This window comes from Bacillus rossius, chromosome 17, assembly GCF_032445375.1.
Source record: "Bacillus rossius redtenbacheri isolate Brsri chromosome 17, Brsri_v3, whole genome shotgun sequence".
Taxonomy (NCBI): Eukaryota; Metazoa; Arthropoda; class Insecta; order Phasmatodea; family Bacillidae; genus Bacillus; species Bacillus rossius.
In genome coordinates this window covers 35,938,994-35,963,011 of record NC_086344.1, presented here as the reverse complement: position 1 = coordinate 35,963,011, position 24,018 = coordinate 35,938,994, and the positions used below count along the sequence as shown (strand labels likewise).

General features: G+C 35.3%; 1 protein-coding gene across 1 annotated transcript in view; it reads right to left on the bottom strand.

Annotated features, from left to right (window-relative positions):
• The window catches only part of LOC134540907 (uncharacterized), a 300,470-nt gene that overhangs the window by 32,008 nt on the left and 244,444 nt on the right, over nt 1–24,018 (bottom strand). The window contains exon 15 of the mRNA XM_063383976.1: nt 4,733–4,942. Coding sequence (XP_063240046.1) covers nt 4,733–4,942 — 210 coding nt within the window. The remainder of the gene's footprint in view (nt 1–4,732; nt 4,943–24,018) is intronic.

Here is a 24,018-nt window from a genome sequence, read left to right as displayed (position 1 = left end):
TAAGTTTTTGGACATACACCATTGCTAAGAACTTTTTCTGTTGAAGAAAAACTAAAAAATAAAAAAAAATATAAAGAAATAAATAAATAAAAATACCCAAAAAAGACAAAAAAAAAGCACAAAATTAAGCTTAATTTTGCATTTTTTTTGTCTTTCTTGGGTATTTTTATTTTTTTATTTTTTAGTTTTTCTTCAACAGAAAAAGTTCTTAGCAATGGCGTATGTCCAAAAAATTACATCAAGTCATGCACTCCCATTGCACAAATCTTTGAAAGATAAAATTTTGACGTGATAACGTCTTATAAATCGACGAACGCCATCCTGCACGCACGAAAAAAAGTGTCACGTTCAACCTGAGCCGAGCGTGCGAGAACCGGCCAACCACCGTGCGAAAAAAAATCTTCTATAACATCAAACAGGTTAAGGCTGTTTTTTTTAAAACTAATTGTTACGTGAATATATTCAAACAAATTATTTAAATTAAAATTTGCAAAACCTGTAAATAATATTTGAAAATTAAAGAGTACGCAAATTTTTCATCAATTTTTTCTTATGACGTTATCACGTAAAATTATTGTCTCTAAGCCGACTTTACAGACAACCCCCCCTTTTTTTTTAAAGTTTTATACATTGTCTTTATTCATGAAAAATTAGTGCCTCATTCAACAAACATTTAACTTAAATATTTCTTAGTATTCGTACCACCAAAATAGACTCATTTGTACTGACATATAATTAGGGACAAGATTATATGATGTGTTGCGCTAAAACAAAAATAACACTGAAAAACACGTCAATATAACATGTAATAATAAAATTAAAGTTGATACACCACAAAGCACTGAAATGCAATTAAAATCATTAAAATAATCAGCTTTTTCAATCAAAACTTAGCTCTACTGACGAATACGAAATTTTTAGATATTAAATCCAATCTAGCATGAATTTTGTACCACAACTTATGCTAAACAAAATTGGAAAACAGTTTACCTTTTTTTTAATCTTGCAACTGTTATTACTAACTTAATTTTTACAATACGTGTTAGCCTGTTTTTAAAACACAACAGACTTAATTAATTTGATCTGAATAGATAGACAAGCTTATTAAAAATCATTATATTGTAAAAGTACATCATGTAACACTCAATATGACAATCACTGTTTTGTAAAAATTAGAATCATGTTACAGTGTTATATTTGTTCAGTAATATGCTATCTTTTTAAATGAAAAGATTTTATAAAAAATAAAATCAATAACACCAAAATCTCCCGTTTTAAAAATAAAATTGGCATGAAAAAAATTACACCATTTTCAACAAATACAACACTTACTTGTTCAATGATAGTTAGTTACCTTACCAAAACATTGTCATTTTTACTGACACATGATGCATTTTTACAAAATAATAATTTGCAATAAGCATGTGAAAACTACTGGGAACAACACAAATAAATAAGCGCTAGAAAAAATTTACCTATATCATTATGTAAAAATTAGTTACTAATAACAATTACAATATAAAAAAACAACACAAAATTTTTCCAATCTATTCAGTATGTACATTTTGGTACGAACTCTATTAAAATAATTTACATTCACCGAAATTAATAGATTAAAAGATATTTTTTTTTTAAATATGAGTCAAGTTTTGATCAAATACGGCATTTAAACTAATTATTTTTGTCGTATCTTGGTGCTTTCCTTTGTTATTTATGTTTTATCGTAATTCACCATACAACCTTGTCCCTACCTACTATCATGTAAATTGATGCAAGTTTTTTTTTTTTGTGAATTCACCATATTTTAATTTTCTTACTAATAATCTCTTACATCGAGTATCTACAATTGCGAATTTCGCAAGTTAGTTCGGCTGCGGCCCCAAGCAACTAACAGACAGAAGAAACCATGTTTCCTCTCTGTGCTTGGATAATTTATAAATTAATTCAAAATTTATCTGATGGAAAACCCACATACTAGACACATCATTCACGATGAACAGAGGAAAGAAACAAAGGTGCGGCCGCGTCTCACCAGCACAACGACCGGAACTGCAGAGTCCCATCCAAGCTCGGCAACTCGCGCACCGGTAAGAAATGCCCGGATCAACACTCACGTCCGTCCCAGGGGACCCCCACCTCCCGGACGCGCGAGCAATTAACGAGCGTTTAGCGAGATGACATCCTCCCGAACAGGAAGCCGGCGAGGCTTGCGCAACGCCAATTAGCCCGACCTTGCACCGACGCTGACGACTTGAATACACAAACAACGTACCTCCCATCTGCGCAGCACGTGAAGGGCCCCCCCCCCCCCTACCCCCTGCCCGCCCGGGCACACATACGGTACGCGAAGCTTCAGGAAAAACCCATGCGACTTGAAAACTACTCGAGATATCCGAGTGGTGACTGTTTACGAAAAGCATTTGAAAATACACCGAAGGCAGAAAAGTAGTTTTGTTCCCAGATTAAGTTTTTAACCTCTATTTTTAAAACAGTAAAAAAATGGCTAAAAGGCGTGTTTTCAGATTATTTTTTTTTACGCGTAAAACAACCGGTACAGATTCTTGAAAGCACTCAAGGGACTAGCAATACACCTTTATCTTCATTTCTCCGCCGTGTGATGTCACGGTCGCCGCTCGATGCACGACGAGAAGACTGTGCGCCAGTCCAGAGGAGAAACCGCGCTAGAAGCACCAGCGAGCGTCGCGCTTATCATCCCGCCTCGCTAGCACAGATTCGGCCCTGACTAGGCGGTGCCCTTAACCAGACGTTCTAACACAACAGTTTTCAACAAGATTTAAATAGAAACAGGCAGTTAAGCTACGAAACCCCGAGAATGAGCACAGCATGTGACTACGGACTTAATGCATTACGCTCAAAATGACATAATTTCTGAGGCATGTTTAATACAACTCACATCAAGAAAAACAATGGTATTAAGACAAACCACAATTTAGCTTTACACTTCATTGTTCAAGTATGTCCCATAAAAAAAAAAAGTTGATGACAGGAGACTTTATCTCAAATTTTTTAGTTTCACAGCTGAATATTCTTTCGTTTCTAGGAAAATACATAACTGGTAGATGGTTGGCGGACATTTGTCGTAAAACTCCTTAAGTTTAAAAATAGCATTCTTAGACAAATCTCTCAAAATCTGGTTTTCCCAAACAATGCGAAACCCCATGTTTCCATGATTTTGTTAAACAAATTTTTTTTCTAGTATTTCAATATAAAAAAACCTATATAGGGCAGTGCATTAAAGTTTGTTGAGTTTTCTCCCTACAGTTCCATTTTTGCACAAAGTGCACTGAAAAGTTCAGTGTCCTGGCATGTACAAAGCACTTGAAGCATGTTTGGGCATCCCTCTTACGCCCTATTATATGTATTCCCATCTCAAAAGAAAACCACATAAGCTCCCGGAAAAACAAAGAGGCTGCCATAACGAAGAGAGTAAACATTTCGAAGCAGTGCTAACTTTTAACGAGGTCGCAAATTGAGCAACTCGAACATCCAACGTGTTTGCTTCGAACTCTCGTCTCGTCAACTACTAGTTCCTTCTGCAAGGTATTTTAACATCTTCTTTCGTTTCTCGTTGTTACAAACACAGTACTCTTCAATGAGGTACGTAATATAATCTATCACATAAATGAATGCACTTTATTGACAAAAATATTAGTGACATTAAGCTGCCAATCCACACAATTTATTAAAAAATTATTTTCCAAAGAACTACGCTAGCAAAAAATTTACAAGTATTTTTCTCAAAAAAATTGGTACGATTTTCATCTTTTGAACTAAAAATGATAAAAATTCCTATCAGAAAAATACATTCTATCATTGGATATACTATACTTAGGGGTGTATTGTTAGTTGAAAATATTTTGAGACTAACTGCGAGCTAAAACACTGTATCATCGCAGACAGATACAATGTACAGATGTCAATGAAGTAGGTTGGTGTCGAGGAAATAGTTACCATAGAACCTCTTCATGCATGCTCAATGAGGTAGACTGGTATCAAAGAGGTAGGTCGGTGTCGAGGGAACAGTTACCATAGAACCTCTTCATGCATGCTCAATGAGGTAGGCTGGTATCAAAGAGGTAGGTCGGTGTCGAGGGAACAGTTACCATAGAACCTCTTCATGCATGCTCAATGAGGTAGGCTGGTATCAAAGAGGTAGGTCGGTGTCGAGGGAACAGTTACCATAGAACCTCTTCATGCATGCTCAATGAGGTAGGCTGGTATCAAAGAGGTAGGTCGGTGTCGAGGGAACAGTTACCATAGAACCTCTTCATGCATGCTCAATGAGGTAGGCTGGTATCAAAGAGGTAGGTCGGTGTCGAGGGAACAGTTACCATAGAACCTCTTCATGCATGCTCAATGAGGTAGGCTGGTATCAAAGAGGTAGGTCGGTGTCGAGGGAACAGTTACCATAGAACCTCTTCATGCATGCTCAATGAGGTAGGCTGGTATCAAAGAGGTAGGTCGGTGTTGAGGGAACAGTTACCATAGAACCTCTTCATGCATGCTCAATGAGGTAGGCTGGTATCAAAGAGGTAGGTCGGTGTCGAGGGAACAGTTACCATAGAACCTCTTCATGCATGCTCAATGAGGTAGGCTGGTATCAAAGAGGTAGGTCGGTGTCGAGGGAACAGTTACCATAGAACCTCTTCATGCATGCTCAATGAGGTAGGCTGGTATCAAAGAGGTAGGTCGGTGTCGAGGGAACAGTTACCATAGAACCTCTTCATGCGGTCGTCCGCCTCGTTGATGTCCATCTGGGTGCAGTACGGCTGCCCGCCGTTCATGAGGGCCTCCTCGGAGGGCGGGGGAGGCGGGGGCGGCGGGGGCGGGTAGTCGGGGGGCATCTCCGGGGGCGCCGGGAGGGGCGGGGGCACCGCGTCCGCCTCCCCACCGTTGGTGTAGCCGTCGTAGCTCACCGAGCCTGCAACCGTCTCTGTGACGTCAACCACTCCAAACAATCCTGCTCGAGGAGAAACTACACTAACAAATAAAATACAAAATAAACTTCTATAAATGTACAGACAAGAGTTGAAACAAGACGGGACTTAAAAAAAAAAGTCAACACTGTATTTCCCAAGTTGGATTTTTTTTTCGTTGGTTAATTTAAGAGTACCTTTGATGTGTAACATCTTAGTTCTATGTGTATTCGACATTCGGTATGAGTAATTTCGTGAGTGGAACGGGAAGTCACGTGGAAGAGAAATAAATCAAAAAAGAAAAACTTCATAGTATTAACTGTTTAGTGAACTTTACCAAGATGGGCAGTTTTTCAATAAATTTTCTTGTCGAAAATCAGGTCCAAAGCCAGGATTTTGTAATTTTTTTTACACCCAATCTAGTTTAATCTAAGTTCAGTCATCATCAAACAAAATGTGTGATACATAAATATAATATCACAGTAGAGAGTACAGTCCCGATATTCAGGACCCAACCCCACTTGTCCGGAGAGCCAGTTAATATGGATGGGATTAAAAAACAAAGCAGGTTTACTTATTTCTGTAGGTTAAAAATTTAGTTCTACATATACAATGCTATTCAAAATAAAAATGTGCTCAAGAAAAAGTTGTATTTTTGAAAAAAAAACATCTATTTTTAAAATTTTATCCATTTAGAACTTGTATTACGTGCATCTGAAGTCAAATTCTGTTTAAATCCAAGATTTTTGGTGATCCGGACAGAGTTCAGTCCCATCTAGTCCGAATTAAGGCCTATCTACAATTGCATTGTCCTAAAGTGTGTCCGACGGACACAGATCGCTGATTGGTCCACGTGACGCTCTGACATCACAGGTGTTGTGGGCGATGGCCCGACCACATTGGTCAACTTGAACTTTATGTCCCAATCTGTACCACTGAGCAGCAAAGCAGAAGAAGAAGAAGAAGAAGAAGAAGAAGAAGAAGAAGAAGAAGAAGAAGAGGAAGACTCATGATAATTGCTGTTTCCAGTTCCTGTTTCAAAAAGGTAAACAGGTTGAGGTAGGAATCCAAAAAGACCGTGACAAAATAAGGACCGGTGCTGTCCATTTTGCGACCGGTGCTTTTAAAACACAAATTAAATTTTTGCAGTGTGCTTGGAATTCATTATAAGAATTTAATTTTGCCTTATGGCATAAATAAAATATTACTGAACTCGCCCTAACTTTTACAAGTTAAATGAATATTAAAAACTTAGCTGTGTGCTCATTTACAATGCTTGAAAAACCATAAGCAAAAATGGTTGAAAAAAAAATTTATTTTGGCACTCTACATTTACTGCACCCTGGTGACTACTTTAGATGCCAAGAGATTCAGACAACGTTAATTGTAGGCAGTGCAGTTTTCCGTTCAGCAATGTGACATCATTCACGTCAAGATAAAGACACGGAACGGCCTCAGGTTCCGACTGTTGTTGTAGCTGGGCCCATAGCGGGACTCTACTGTATCTTTTCTTCTTGCATTGCGAAGGGCATTATAAAGAAAACACACCAAAGACTTTGCTGTAGTTGAAGCCAATGCTTGATATTCCCCTGGAGTCCGATAATGCCATTAACACACGCCAACCTCCCCCTCCACACAAAATTCCTTTCCCAGAAAGCGTGCAAGCATGTCGCGACGCAGAAACGAGCTGACGAACAGTCGAGAGGCAACCAGGTGTTCCCGACTCTCGACTCTTGAGCCCCGTCGCGCAGATTACCTCGCGTTCACGTCCCAAATAGTCCGATCAGTGGCTGCCCCTAAACCTCGCTGGGCCCTGGGCGATGTACTTTTGTTAGGCCCTCACATCCTACCAGGAGCAGCCTTACCGGGGTTTGCGACCGCAGTCGCTCATACCAATGGCTTAGTTTGGAACATAACTATAACAGTGTATGTTGCAAACTGCGCTGTCATGATAACGGCAGTGGGCCTAGATCCGGGTCCCACTGAGACTCCTAGGCGACGGACTGCCGCTCACTACCTCTCTAAATCACGAATAGAATCCAGGTTGTGACTTAGGATCTGAGAGTCCTCGAAAAATATATTTCAATGTATATATTTTTTCCAATTTATTTGTTACCAACATCATGTGAGACACATTAAAAAAAAAAGTTAAATGCTAAAATGATTTATTGAAAAATTTAGATTGTACAACAACATTATTCACACATTTTTTTAAATTTTTTTTTAATAATATTCTATTTTATGTACGTAACAAAACAATTTTCAAACTTAAAATTTTCTGGTTTAAGAAACTGCACTGGCAGATTTTTTTTATTTAATTTTTTTTTCACCTCTTTGTAATGGTTACATGTATATGAATCTCTTTTATATTTTACTCAAGTATGGATTAATTTTTCTTGGACTTTTGTGACGTGTGACAAAAAAAAAATATTTCCACTGTATATTAAATTATTACATATTCATGAATATTGTGATGTTCGATTCATATGATGAAAACAGTATTCGCAGAAGCCTAGTTATGACTGCGGCAGAGAGACAATAAGTTGACAAAATGATTTCATTGATTTCAATTTAACCATTCCAGGCACACTTGGTCAATTCCTATGTTATGCAATAATTTTGATTGTTTCACTGTAACTAAACTATTATTGGGACATTTTTTTTGTGTGGTAATAATCTTACAGTACAATTATAATATTAATGTATAATTATTTTATGGTAAATAGTAAAGGTAAAAATATTTATTTCATAACCACAAATTATGATGTCCACTAGAATGTAGGGACACATTGACCCACACATCCAAGGTTAGGTAAGCTTAACGTATCATCGAGATATAAACTGTCTACTTCAGTGGACGAACACACTGGAAGGGTAGATTTAGCAAGAAGTGCTCAAGTCTCGAACCCACGCCGTGTGCGTGGCAAATGCTTTATTTTTTAAATTGTCGGAAACAGGGGGGGCAGAAATCGAATGAACGATGTTCGGGAGCGTGGATTGGAACCCCTGTGGGAATAGTTTCAGCTCTGCTATGCCTGTCCGGTGTGACGGTTGCCCGGAGTTTGTCAATGTATGCAAAACTTGTTGGTGTTGCTGTGGTGTGGTGTGGTGTGGTGTGGTGTGGTGTGGTGTGGTGTGGTGTGGTGTGGTGTGGTGTGGTGTGGTGTGGTGTGGTGTGGTGTGGTGTGGTGTGGTGTGGTGTGGTGTGGTGTGGTGTGGTGTGGTGTGGTGTGGTGTGGTGTGGTGTGGTGTGGTGTGGTGTGGTGTGGTGTGGTGTGGTGTGGTGTGGTGTGGTGTGGTGTGGTGTGGTGTGGTGTGATATGTGAATATAATTATATGGTATTTGTGCATGTAGCGAAGATTTCGAAAGTCTCAAGAGTGACGAAACACATGTAATATGAGCTGTCAGAAATGTATTCTACCCTGAAATGAACGGCGCTAATACATGTACAATCTCTAGTACAGTTTTTTTTTTGCCTGCTCTTCTTTCATAAGACTTATTTTCCTTCATGTGTTTACATGTGGAAGTAGTAATAACAGGGATGAACAAATGCAGATATTCTTCAACATAACGAAAATGAAACATGATATAATGAATTTTCATTAAACTGGAAAAAAAATAATTGTTAATTTTTGGATTTTAATGAAAATTTGTTTACAGAAATTAAAAAAAAATTTTTTTTTTCCCTGAAATATAAAATAATATTCCTTGCACGCTGTCAAATTATAAATATTTCAATTCAAATTTTTAGAAAATAAATGAGTTTACTTTTAATACTGAATGGACATTCTCTAGGCCCTCAAATATTCGTATAACTTTAACATTCATTAATTTCAGTATGGTATTCATAAAATTTTTTTTTATTGAAACAAAAAATGAAATGTCTAAAATTTTCAATATTGTTAAAAATATGTTCTTTAAATGATTCATGCAACGGGGCATTTTTGTCTGTACTGTTATTTTTTTCATGACTAAATTCCTTCCACGAAATTCTTGTGCTGTCTGATATTTAAGTTTCAATGTGTTTGTCTGTGCTGTCATTGTGTTATCATTTATCAATAATACCTGTTTGGGTGCATCGTTGGGTTTATCTGTTTATCACATCAGCTAATTCAGGCTTGTTTCCTGTGGGCTTATGTTTTCATTTTTTAAAATCTTATTTTGCATTTATGAATTTTTTCCCCATGACTAACAATGCAAAACTGCAATGGTGTTATGTCCGAGAAATTGTGTTAAAACATTGATAACGGTAATAAACATTCGCACAACCCTAAGCAATGATGATGATAAAGAATCTGGGACTCAAGTGACATGAAAGTGGGAATAATTTGGGAGGTTGTGCCATTCTGGCCTTTAAGTTGGGCGAGATCACACACCGCGAACTAACTGCAAGGCATTGGAGAACACTCAGGGGAAAAAAACTACTCCCATATCTGAGATGCCTCATCACCAATTAATACCACTACTGCTGGTGATATTAGCAGAATTTCCCTTGTGTTATTTTGGTTTCTTTCGGTAACTGCTAGCTTTGTGTGCCTATAATCATTTTTATCTGATCAAGCAATTTTTTTTTTACATTTGGTTATGTAAAGACAAAATTATACGGTTTTATTTTTAGGCCAATTTGGTTTTTAAAGAAGAGATTTTGGTGTTATTACTTTTTTTTTTTTAAAGAACTCTTGTTTTTTCATAAAGAGAGCACATTTTCAACAAATACGATACAATACTTAATTGCTCAATGCTACTTACTTCACAAAAACAGTGTCATTTTGACTGACAATATAATAATTTGTAAAAAAGCCTGTTTATCTACTGGGAACAATAAATATAAATCAGCAAGAATATGTTACTAATAATAGATGCAAAATAATAAAAAAGCAAAATATTTTTTTTTCCAATCTACTTATTATTTTGGTACTAACTCCATGCTAAATAATTTACATTACTGTATTATGATCAAGTAATACGAGTTGATTTTCTTTTTCAAACACGATTAATTACTTTATATAATGAATTTTGTTATATCTCAGGTTATATGGTATATTGAGATGCTTTTCTGTTATTTCTGTTTTATCGCAATCAATCACATAATCATGTCCCTTATCTCCAACTACTAGTGACAAATCTAGAAACTCATAAAAGGAAAAAAAAAAAAATTGGTTGTCTGTAAAGTCGGTTTATGGACGATAGTTTAACGTGACGTCATAACAAAACATTGATGAAATGATTGCATACTTTTATGAATAAAATTGAATCATTTTTATTGAATTATCACTATTTTGTATGGATACAAAGAAGGAGTGAAATGAAATCTACAATTTAATTTATAAATTTACTTTTATTTGTACTCATTAATTCAAATATGTTTATTACTTTAACGAAGAGATTATTTTAACTATAACTTTTATTCATGTTTGCTATTTAACTTCTTCCAATCTGTGTTATTCTGTTAAGGACAGGATGATGATAGGAAAAGTAGGAAACGAATGGGAGTGTTTCAAATTTAATGTGCCTCGAAAAAGTCAAATCGATGGTTGTTCCAATCGAGTGGAAGAGAGATAGATGCGGCGCAAGCGTACAATGTGCGTAACGGGACACTTTTACGTGCGTGCAACCAGCGTTTGATTTATTAGACGTCACGTCAAAAAAATCTCATTTTCTGAACTAACATTTTCCCAGAAAATAATAATTTTGTCCGGTGTCAAATGTAATTGATGGAGAGAGAGAGAGAATTTTGGGGAAGGAGGGAGGGGGTGGATCTCATCCCCTCACGCTTGTTCCCTTCCCTCTCCCCTCCGTTGGTGACCAGACGACACCACTTAGGAGCCTACGAACGACACAGCCACTGGACAACAAACAGGAACACGTCACCGGGAACTCACACAACTTCAGGACACAAAGCACGTAAATTCAAAGAACAAACTTTCTGTACTGTAGTGACACTTTCAGTAATAATTAGAGACCGGAAAAATTCGCGGTTTCATTTCGCGATATACTGGAATCCAAATGTGTTTAACCTTTTGCTGCTTCAGTGATTGGACCACATGTTGTCTGAAGGAATCACAGCCAATGAATAATCCTCAACGAAAGAAGTACCGAATCAAAAGGCCATTCTAGTTAATAGTTGTCACGAGTCAGTACCAAATGAGAAGATGTAATTTGTGCGAGTGCATAGAGGACTTGGAGTCTATCCTGTAGGTCATTGAAATCGCGAATTTATCCGGTCCCTAGTAATAATAATATAAAAAAAGAGAAAGAGAGAAAGAGAAAGAGAATGAAAGAGAGAAAAAGAGAGAGAGAAAAAGAGAGAGAGAAAAAGAGAGGGAGAGAAAAAGAGAGAGAGAAAGAGAGAGTCATGGGAACTGTTGACAGAAGTGTAAACTTTAAAACTTTGTTTTTAAATGTGTGATATGACATCATTTTCACGTCAAATGTACGTAAGGAAATGATTCTGGTGTTACATCAGTATAATGTCAGCATGATATAATTTATCCTTACATTATTTTTTTTAGTCACAACGAATGTCAGTGGTATGTCAAAATTACGTAAAAATTCATTACCTAGCTGTGTCTTACCAGTCATGTCAGACCTAGGTCATGTGTCCACTGGGCAACGCACAGTATACACAAATTAAACTTTTCACGCGGTCAATTTAACTTCACTTACTGCTACTACAGCATGTCGGTGACGCGAACCTATGAGTTTTGCCCCTACCAAAAAATTGCTTAATGCGGCTAAAGAAGTTTTCACATAAAAATTTAAAAAAAAAATTTTCCAGTGACCTCGTAATAACAAAATTTTGCCGTAAAGTACGACATTGTAAATAAGCCGATTTCAGTCAAAACTGCTGGTGATGGGGGGGGGGGGGGGGGGGGGGGAATACATTGTGAAATTTCTCAGTAAAATGCAGTTTATACTTATTTTTTGTGAATTAGAGCTTTCATCAAGTTTAATGCTAAACCATCGTGAATTCCTCTTTCACCTGCTCCTAACTATTCACACAAATATTCTACTATTGATACACCGTAAGGAAAAACTGTGTATACCATGGCTCGGTGCATTCTGTGGTCCGCATCACCCAACCGTTCGCCTTCAGGATTTTTTTTTTTTAGTGTATTCCAGCTGTCGACTTTGGCTGTCAGGTTGCATCACTGCACTGCCAGCATTTTTAGTTCCTCAGAGTTTATCATTACTGATTTAATACAATTTCTTGGACACAAGCCATTGCAGTTTTGCACTGTTTCTCAAATGAATAATTCTAAAATGCAAAATAAACCCACAGGAAACAAGCCTAAATCAGATGATGTCAAACAGATAAACCCAAAGATGTACCTAAACAGGCATTACGGACAACACGACTACAGCACAGACTAACACATTCACTCTTAAAATATCAGACAGCACAAGAATTCCGCGGAAGGAAATTAAAAGCACAGACTAACAGAGTGGGCTACCAAAAACGAGACAGTTTCAACAATAACAGCAAATGCAAGCAGACAACAAAACCTGGATAACACAGCAAATAATCAAACTCAACGATGAAGATAAACTGATATTACGGACAGCAACGACGGCCAACAACGACGAACAAAGTAGGTTTCCACATGACACGACAGTTGTGACGTTTCGTGAACTGTTCCCATCATCAGGCACAAACAGACTGATATCGGACACTGGAAAAAACAGGGTGTCTATATACGTTCGTTACTATCGGTTCAATTTCAGTACAGAGATACCTGTTTTTATAGCCGGTAAGATTTCACATTTTCACATTGCATTTTGATATTCCTGCCAAAACTGTCTTGATTTTTGATAATCCAGAAAACTTCCCGATCTGGCATGGCTTTGGTCAAGGATAAGTGAATTACAAAGCTTACGCTGTGGTTTCTACAGCAAAAATAACTTTTAATATAGTGGTCTGATACTCGACAAAATTTCTTGCCCAGCGAATAAAATAATAGCAGGATTTATTATTTTAAAAAATGTAGATACTGCTCTTTGCCTCTTGGTGTAGCCAAGAAATTGACGTTTTCTTAATTTTCACGGTATTTTGGGAAAACGATGTACATATATTTTGTTTTATTTTACGGAAAATAAAATTAAAAGTACATAATATATTTAGATTTGCTTGGTTCCTATACTCAAAATTATTCCTTTTCTTTCTGAAGATAGATGCTAGATTTTATTACAAATGTACAGTACGATTCGTAGAAAGAAACTGTGTTAATGTTACTTGTTTCTAGCTTAGCCTCAGTCGCACAAGCCAAATGATTTTTTTTGGTCATCTCTTTTATTTTATGGCGATTTCTAAAAATTCTGACTAAATTCCTCCCTTGCATTGGTTATTCTGTATATTTTCAACATAAATTCACTTAGCGTAAAACATGAGTGTAATTATTATAACTTGCGAGATGTTTTACACACATTATATTTAATTAATGGAAACAAGATTTTGGTGTTTTGTATCAAGTCTAGTTTCAATTTTAAAACAAAAGATTTTTGTGTCATTATTTTTTATTTTATAAAAGCTGTTTTGTGATACTTACTCCATAAAAATAGCGATAAAATTAATACCTTGCATTTTTACAATAAAATAATTTCTAATAAATTGGTCTAAAACAAATACCGTATTGGCCCGAATATAAGGCGACCCCGAATATAAGGCGACCTGCAGTTTCAGGAGGCCAAACAAATGTAAAAATAATTTTTGGTAGAAATTAATGTGAAAATTCATTAGACATACATTTTGTGTTGATAAATGGTTTTTGCATTTATGTATAACAATTAATTTATATTTATCACATTACTTATTTAAAATAAGTTTGAATGGCCTACCCTAAAAGTCAAAAGAAAACAATTAGAAAATTTTTACATTTTTAAGTATTACACTAGAAATTTTTTCGTATGTTTACTCTAATGAAGCTGCATAATTGTCATCTTCAGAGCTGTTTATTTGTCTAGGGCTCATTCCCCGCCGTTCCACCGATGTGTGATTGTTCATTTTTCACAGTTTACTGTATCTACGAATTTAAAATTTTTACAATGGCTATTAATCCCTCTTAAAATACAGCATTTAACTTTCCGTTTGACTTAAGCTACATATTACCACAGAACAAGGCGTATTACTATTTAGTAGTGTGTTAAACGTAAAAAAAGCAAACAAAGAATGCATCTTGCCGGAACAAAACAAGTGGCTAGCTGACATGATGAAGCATACGGCCAAGAATAACTTCGGTTACGTGACCGCGTATATTTGCCATATTACTCTCTGACAGAGAGAGTCTGTTCTATGAATTTGAAAGAATAATCTATTATAATTATGAAAGGTTTTTACATAAATAAAGAGTGGATTATTAAAATAGCTTTTGAAGCAACGTACCAAATTCCTGTTAATATGGCGTCTTCGTGCGTGTTCGGCAATGTTCGTTTTACAACAAAGAAATATTGTGGAAAGACAGTTGGCAGCCGTGAATTTCCATACATTACATCCGAAATGTTTGTAAACGTAAACAATCGTTCTGAAAATAACTGTGATATTTTAGTACAAATATTACCGTTAAAAATCTGAAGATAAATTACCGTAAATGTTAACACGCGATTGTACACAAAGTACAAATATGAATTATGAAATAAAAGGTTGCCATTTTGAGATGCTTCAACATTCACGTTTTTACTCAAGAACAAATATTTTAATTTTCAACTTCAAACAATTGTGAATTACTGCAATATTAGGTGGATTTATCGTTTTTCTCCGTGTGAGGTAACAACGTTTTAGTTAATATAAAAAATTGTGAACGTTTTATTAAACAATGTTTCTACTGTAGCTTTCAGCTTGGAACTAATGTTTGCGGTTCTGACGTCTTGGGTGCGAAAATAAGGCGACTTCCAATTTTTGCATCTCTCGTTTATGTAAAAATGGTCGCCTTATATTCGGACCAATACGGTACATTCAGAAAAATAAAAATGTGGTTTAAAAGTAATCCAGTACGAGATGCACAATAAAACAAATTAAACTAATTATTCTGATCCATGCACTTTACCACTTTAGTACAATTTTTTAAATTCGAAAATGACATTCCTTGAATTTCAAAAATTAAATATTACTTTTTTTATGAATTGAATTAAGTTTTGTTTAAATGCTACTTATTTCCATGATATAACTTTCTTTTTGGGAATTTGGTGTATTGACTTGTATTTTAGTGTTATTCTGTGATTTGGCATGCTTTTAGGTGTTTTTAGTTTTATCGCAATTCACCATATAATCTTGTCCCCAGTGGCGTAGTCAGGATTTGTGTATGGGGGGGGGGGGGGTGTTAAGAAGCATGCCCCCCTCCTCCCCCCCCCCCATATTAAAGCAGGGTCCTCCCCCGGGAAAATTTGGATTTTAAGGTGTAAAATAGTGTTATTTTAGCAGTTTTCGGTACTTAAATTGAAATATTGTAATTGTAAATTTTTTATTAATTTTAATATGAAATTTGTTTGAGTGAAGAATAAGAAATTAATTAAAGATTTGGTGCTAACAGGGGAGGGGGGAGGGGGTTGAACCCCTAAAACCCCCCCCTGGCTTCGCCCCTGCTTGTCCCTATACATTGAGTGGATATATGCTGAAAATACTTGACAGAAATAAAAAATAAAAAAAAAAATCAACGTGATGGGAGAGACTATCTTTATACATATTCAAAGAGTTGTTATAGAACAGTTTCAGCTCTATTTATTTCAAATTGAATCACCAAATGCATTTTGTTACATTATGTCTCATAAATTTTGTAACTGTTACATCTTGTGTTTTATATATATATATATATATATATATATATATATATATATATATATATATATATATATATACATACATACATACATATATCCAATAAAATCAACACTGGTGTACAAATTGATTGTAGTACAGGGCTTTCACGAAACTTAAATTGTACTGTCTTACACTGCCTATGTTATTATTTAAAATATTAAAATCATTGAAATTATATAATGCAGTAATTATTTTTATAAGAAAACAAACTGATTTTGTTTCAGAGAAACACAAAAATCAGGGAGAGTTTGATAAGCATTTCCTCGAGGAATGTCTTAGGAAATGTTCTATACAGTGTAGGCCTACTTATGATAAAACAAAAATTGGTTGTCTGTAAAGTCGGTTTACGGACGATAGTTTAACGTGACGTCATAACAAAACATTGATGAAATGATTGCATACTTTTATGAATAAAATTGAAACATTTTAATTTTAATAATAAAAGAATAAATACTTGAAATTATAATAGTAATCAGATTTTTAAAATGCAAGAATAATTAAACTTTATTGCCGAAATTGTTGTTGTAATAAGCAATCAAAACCACAGATTAAAATTCGTCGAGAATATTTTACATTTTTATGTATTCAAGTGCTCAAAATGATAAGTAATTGTGGCTCTGAGCACGAAAATTATTTATAATTCATTAATAATAACGCCCATCGTGTTAAACAAAGGAAAATATGTATTAACGAGTGCCTGGTTCCCGCGGCAGCTGATAGAGAGCACGATTCGTTCGGTTCGCGTATGTCACCGTAGATCGCAGCACCGTAGGGGAATAATATTATTTCGTTTTTATAATACTATTTTATAACAAATACGCATCTCAAATACACCAAACGTATTTATAATGTGTTATATATTTTTTAAAACATTGTGCAAAAGATCCCAGGTGTAATTTGAATTATTATGTGTAACTGTAAAACACCATTGTTCATTAAAAACGTATTTGAAAATTCAACATAACTTTTAAATAACCGTACCGATTGTGCTGAAAATCGGTGGACGATCGTTAAATTATGTAATATTAATAATTCAAATGACGAAAACATGATTGAAAAGTCAAAACGATTGTTGTTCCAATCGAGTGGAAGAGAGATACGGCGCATGCGTACAGTGAGCGTAACGGGACACATCCGTAGTGGGACAATGTGCGTTATGGGACACTTTATCGTGCGTGCAGCCGGTGTCCATCGATTTATTAGACGTCACATCAAAAACATATATCTTTACATCTGCGAGGTCGTCTAGGTTAAGGAACCCAATGGCTTCAGTCTAAATTCATTCTTAGCATGAAAATAATAATTTTTTTCATACTGCAAATTAAGTAAAAAAATTTTTAAAATCTTTTTTATATAGCGCTTACTGTAAGTCCTGTTACAAAAATGTACCTCAATATTTAAAGAAGTTGAAAGTTGGTTGTTATAAGATCTTTGTAGCTGCTTGGACGTAGCAAATAGCAGCAAAGAGCTGAGGGCAATTTTGTCAACTGTATTATGGTCATTATTTGTAATTTAAAAAAAACCTCTAGTACAAGCTGTTACAAAGTACTAATTCGTCTAGTAAAGAAAGTCACAAATAACTTTAGATGATAAATACATAATTTCCATTATTAGTGTAACAAATCATATTCCTGCAAGTACAAAATGTTGATTTTACTCCGAAAAACTGATATTGATCGATTCCGGTATGGCATGGCATAACATGAAATGTTTATTGGTGTATTTAAAACATAAAGTAAAAGAAACAAAGCTTTCAATGACCAACATAATAAGGGTGCTTACACGACTGAAAGATAAAAACTTATTGCATGTACACTGGGCACCGTCAGAAGACGAAGGAAACAGGATTAATGTTCAGGCTGGTCACAGAGAAATTTGAACTTTGAGAATGAATCTGTGCGATATCCTTGTGACCGACAAAATGCAAATGGCCGAGCAAAATTAAATCTGCCCAGTCCTCGTAATTTATTCAAGTGTTTCTTGGGAAGGGTGTGCCACAAAATAAAAACACAAAAAAAAAAAAACCACATCTTTAAATTCCAAAAACACACACACAAAAAAAAGTGCAACAAAAAATTCACACTTCACAAAACCAAAACACTGGTAATACGTACTTTACACCACAAAAATTAAATGATCCCATAACATGCACTAAATTTATTTATGCCAACCAACAAAATTATTACATGCAAATCATTAACAAAAGCTTTAATTTGTCTTCAAAACTTATAAAAAAAAAAAAATAAAAAAGCATGATTTAAAATAAACTTTAATTAAAAAAATAAGTACATGCAAAAGCAAAACAGTTATACATTAAAATAAATTCAAACTTATTTATGTACATTAATATTTACACATGCTGTGAGTGTATCAAAATAATTATCACCCATTCTAAATTAGCACCACAGCAGAGCTTCCGAAGGTATGTTTTGCAGCCTGAAGTTAAACTTTAAATTTACTTTCACAAAATTTTAAATATAAATAAAAACAAGATTTCTGCAACAGTATTGTCTGTTTGGGGCACCTGACCCCAATAATCAAACTCATCCAAAAAACATGTTGGTTATTGATAGAACTGAAAACCTTTGGCCTCCAAAGCACAAAGCTGTTATACGTATTCGTTAATGTACTTTAGCAGATAAATGTTTTCATTTAAAGAAATGGGGGAAAAAAAAGTCATGAAGTTCTGCACTCTTAGCTCATCTTTAATGAGGCAGACTGAACTTTTCTCCAAGTTTGAAGAGAAAAAACAACAAAAGAGTTATCCCAAAAGGTTTTGGGCACTACTGTATTTTGTAATTAAATTTTAGTCACTTTAAATAGCTTCAGGCATTAAATTTTTTTTTTTCCAATTTTTTATATGCATAATTTTGTGCTAAAAAAAATTTATGTACAAATAAAATAATATAAAATAAGGAGTGTACTAATATTTTTTTAAATTTTTTTTATATTCTGATGTAAAAAGGTTTTTTTTTGAAGAGTACCTACTTTGATAAGTTATAGAAATATTTTTCAGTTTATTTTCTCAATGAACATGCTTGCTGTTAAAGGGAAGGGAAAATGCATAATAATTAAATTACATATTAAAAATATCCAATCAAATTTGATTATGAAATTTACTAAAATAAATACATAGTGAAATTGTAATGTAAATCACCAAGCAAGGTGAGTTCAGATCTTAATAAAAAAATGCTTGTTTATATCAAAATCAAAATGAATGTGTAACGTTCCTTTATACCACACAACTGAAGTACCAGGAGTTGTGTGATATTTTTTAAATATTATTTCTAGGCCAAGCAACCACACTTTAGTCTGGTACAGTTATGTTTTGTTACACCCAAAAAAATTGTCCCTGTCTGAAAATGTTCCAAAATGATCAGAAAGGATAAAAAAGGTAGGGCTTTCAAAAATACACACTTCATCAACATAAAACCATTATAAACAAGCCATGTACACACACTTGCAAAATACAACCAAACAAATGAATAAACATTTAGTGTATACATGCAAGTCAGCACTAGTCTGATGGCAAAAATATTTTTAAAAAGCAACAACGTATATGTTTGGAAAATTGTAGGTTACTGCATAGAAAAATTTCCCTTTCGACAGTCTACAGGCATAGGTAAAATTCGAAGTACCTATTACTTCTAGAATTGTTTTGGAAACTTCTATAAATATCTGGAACAATTTAAGAAGTTGTACATAACATCCTATATGTTCACCAATATTTAAAATTTAAAAATAAATGATTTAACATTTTCTCATATTTCATGCAGCAAATATATTTAGAATGTTTGTAACTCATTGCATCCAGCATTGAATGTCTTAATGAATTTCATATTATGCCTACGAAAGTAGTTATGCAATTATTTTTGACCTTTAATCACTATTTTTCATCCTTTGCACTACTTGTGGTTGTATAAAAATTTTTTTTTTGGATAAAGTTTAAGGTAAAATAAATTAAGGTTAAAAATAAATTCTGATGAATTTAATACTAAGGAAATTAGATTTTTTTAAAATTTCAACTCCATGATTTTACGATAATAGTTTGTTTCATCAAAAATTGTTTCAGCCAAAGGTTTTAAATAAAATTTAGGAGTTTTACAATAAATTATAACAGATTTTAAAATATCTACTTAAAAAATAAATAAATTTTTTTGTCTTTCTACTCTTGTTATTTATATCCCCCGCAGTAATGGTTTGTATTAACAAAAATTGATTCAGACAAAAGTTTGGGATAAAAATTATAAGATTTACAAAAATTTTTACAAATTTGATGTTGTTTAATATGACTTTTTTTTATCTCCTCCAACCCTTGTTTCTTCAACCCTTCCAACCCTTACAACATGCTAAAAAAAATTCATCTCACTCAATTTGAATATTACTTTTAATTTTATTCCTGTTATGCAGAAATTCAAAAAATGCCCCTTTTTATGCCACTTTTTATTTTCACTGTAAAGTTTTTGAGGGACAGTTTAAGAATCTCCACAAAATTAATAAAAAACTGTGTGACTGTGTGTGCGTGAGTGTGTGATGTCAAGTAACCAAAACATTGAAGAGAAGACTATGTATTTGGAAAAAGTAAAGCTATCAAACCATCATCTAACAGAAAATATGGTAATACATATATTTTGGGGGCTATATAAGCAACTATCAACTATAAAAAGTCAATTTTGTACATTTACTTTGCGGTGGTTTAGTACAATGAAGTAAAGAGTTTTACTACAAAGACGATTGTTATAAGAAGATCGACTGCAAAGTGTTTAGATATAAAGAGATTCATTGAAAACATATTTGTCATAAGAGATTCATTAAAAAGAGACTTGTTTCAAGGAGATTCACAACAACGAGGTTTGTTATAAAGAGATTCACTACAAAAATATTTGTAACAATATAAGGGGATTCACTGCAAAGTGGTTTGTTATAAGGAGAGTCATTACAAAGAAATTTGTTATGAGGAAATTCATTAAAAAGAGATTTGTTGTAAGGAGGTTCACTACAAAGAGGTTTGCTATAAGGAGATTAATTCAAAATACATTCTATAAGGAGGTTATTCATGTAGAGAGTTTTTAATATTTTAATAGTATATTTTAGTTTCAATGAAGATGACTACATAGATTTTTCTTATAACTGTTATAAGGTTCTCAAATCAGTAGTGGTTATATGGAGGTAAGCCATTTAGCCTTTCCCACTTTCTCACAAAGTTTTGATGGATATGTAAAAAATGTATAATATTTTTAAGTTAAAAAATTGTTTAACAAGAACAACAGAAACATCGGGAATATAATTTATAATATCTCTAAACAGTATTGCAAAAAAGTCGCTATCCACATCTGTTTGTCTGTTTGTTCACTTGTTCGCTTACTTCTTATTAACTACACAATGTATTTTGAGGCATTTTTCAGCATCTCTTAGAAATTTCTTCCGGGAAGGTTTATTTGTAAAATACATTCAAATCAAATTTAAAGATAGTAAGGAAACCTTGATATTTGACAATCAAGTCGTAAAAATAAGTCTTAAGGGCGCTTGCATGGGTTTACGCTGAATTATGCATGACTGATACATCAAATTAATGTACTACAGAATTGTAAGCCTTAAAAAGGCCTACAGGAAATCTGTATGTAGCGCTTTCGGGTGTCACATCGAAACAAAATCTGTTTTGCATTGTCTCATGAGAAAAAAAATCTGTCAAAATTGTTTAGAAAGATAGTCTTTAGTTTTGGGCAATATGTTTTAGTATGTAAATAATTGGTGAAAACACAGGACACTTATGAGAACCTGACACAAAATGACGCCACATAAGTGGATGGTATCCGTGCAAAGCCAGGGCGGGTCGCTAGTATATTGTGTGTAAAGTCAAAGTGTATTGGAAAAAAAAAATATGGTGGAACTTCATTACAAAGTACCTCTCTTAAAGAGGCTTTTTCAAAACAAAGAATATATGTATTATCAGATTCCAGCAAGAGTTGTTACATTTAGCTAAAGTTCAGTATGAATTACAGTAAAACCCCTTATTTGCACTTTTCAAGGAACCTCAAGGAAAAAGTGTAAATTGCGGGAAAGTGTAAATTGTGGGAAAGCACTTTTATTGGCAGTTAATGCTAAATTTTAGCTTAAAAAAATGTATCAGCATTTACTGGTGCTACAAGACAAACAATAGTTGTTTACAACACATTTAGGGCACTGCAAAAATATAATTTTCTTAAATATAAAAAACAATGCAACATAAAGCCTACATTAAATTTTTCAATAATTTTAATTTTATCTTCAATAGATAAAGTATTTCGTGGAACTTTATACCTATCCATCTTCAATCGAAATCTTGCCATAAATAATATTGTGAACGTAAAAAAACACGTGCTAACCAAAACGGACGTTGACTAATGTAAACAATGAAAGCCATCATAGATATGTACTGTACATAATGCAGCACTACTAAATATACGTACTGTGTATGAGCGCTTTCCGGTAGTATCGATAGCTCAGCGCTTCGGACTATGCTCTGCTACGAGAGTGCTCTATGACACCATAAATAAAACCGTTTGTGGTTCTGCTACGAAAGTTCTCTATGGCAGCAAAGATTAAAACGTTAGTAGAGGAGAGGCACCATAGAACTTGTCGATACATCAAAACGAAAGGTTACAGACAATAGGCGAACTACTTCAAACTTTTCACATCTATGACTAACGTGACGAGTATTTACATTTTTACCGTGTTTTGAAACGTACATTCCGGGTTTTTTGGTTACGTAGCGGTGTAATTTCAGGGAAAATGCAACACGAAAGTTAATGTACAATAAAACGGACCTACATAAAATGACGTTATTTGCGGGAAAACGTAAATAACGAGAACGTAAATACGAGGTTTTACTGTACATTTGTTTCATTAAGAACCCAAACTGTGGGTTTTTATTTTTTTCTCCAGGAGTGTTCTTGTGAGACACAGAAGTTGGGGGGCAGAGCCCCCTCAAGAAGTGGTGTCCCTCCCGATCCGTATATGTATAAAGGCAATGTGTAAAATCAAAATATTTACGGCGGAACTTCATTACTAGAGACCTGCAAAATTCGCGGATTCATTTGGTGATAGGCTAGAATTCAAACACATATACCTCTTAGATAATTTTTGCTATTGGCTTACTGTTCATCTGGACGAATCTCAACCAGTTATAAACCCTCAACCAAAGAAGGATCGAATCACAGACAAACCAGCCGAGACGACTTACAAGTCGGCAGCCAATGAACTTGCGTTATTTGCCCCGAGTGTACATGGGTATGTGCAGTCTACCCTGAAGGCCGTCGAAACCGCGAATTTTGCAGGTCTCTCTTCATTACAAAGCACCTCTCTAAAAAGGCTTTTTTCAAACCAAAGAATATATTTTTCAGATTCTAACAAGAGTTGTTACATTCAGCTACAGTTCAGTATGAATTACTTTCGTTTCATTAAGAACCCGAACTGTGTTCTCATGAGACACAGAAGTTTGGGGGGTAGTCCCCTCAAGAAGTTGTCTCCCTCCCGATCCGTACATGTATATGTGTATAACCAAAATATTTACGGCGGATCTTTATTACAAAGCACCTCTCTTAAAAGGCTATTTTCAAACCAAAGAATATATTTTCATATTCCAGCAAGAGTTGTTACATTTAGATACAGTTCAGTATGAATTACTTTCGTTTCATTAAGAACCTCGAACTGTGTTCTCGCGAGACACGGGATTCGGAGGGGCGGGGAGGGGGAGGGCAGTCCCCTCCCGATCCCTACAGGGCCCCGAGCGGGGCTCGTCGTCGCGCGGCCGTACGGAAGCTCTGCTGCGCGGCGGCCGGGCGAGCGCGGAACGTGCCATAGCCCAGGTCGAAGCGCACCGCGCGGCCACGGGGTTTACCTGGCCGCCCGTCGCCCGGCGAGGGGGGAGGGAGGGCGCGCGGCGGGGAGGAGGAGGAGGAGGGGGTAGCCCCTCCCCCGCCGTCACCGTCGTCGCCGTCGCCGTCGAGCCCGCGGTCCACGCTCGCCAGGGAGTCCAGGTCCGTCTCGAGCCACGAGCCGTGCTGGCGCTTGCGCCCGGGCGCGGGCGCGGGCGCGCTTGCGGGCACCAACGCCCCTGTGACACCACCAACACACAACACCGCCCCCGTGATAACCTCCGTGCGTGGCCGGCGCCGGGATTCCACCTCCTCGCAAGCCTCCGTGCCGACGAACGTCGCGACTCATTTCACGACTCTGCTAGAGTTTAAACGTCTCGAGCCAACGGCAAGATGCAAACCATTCAAATAATT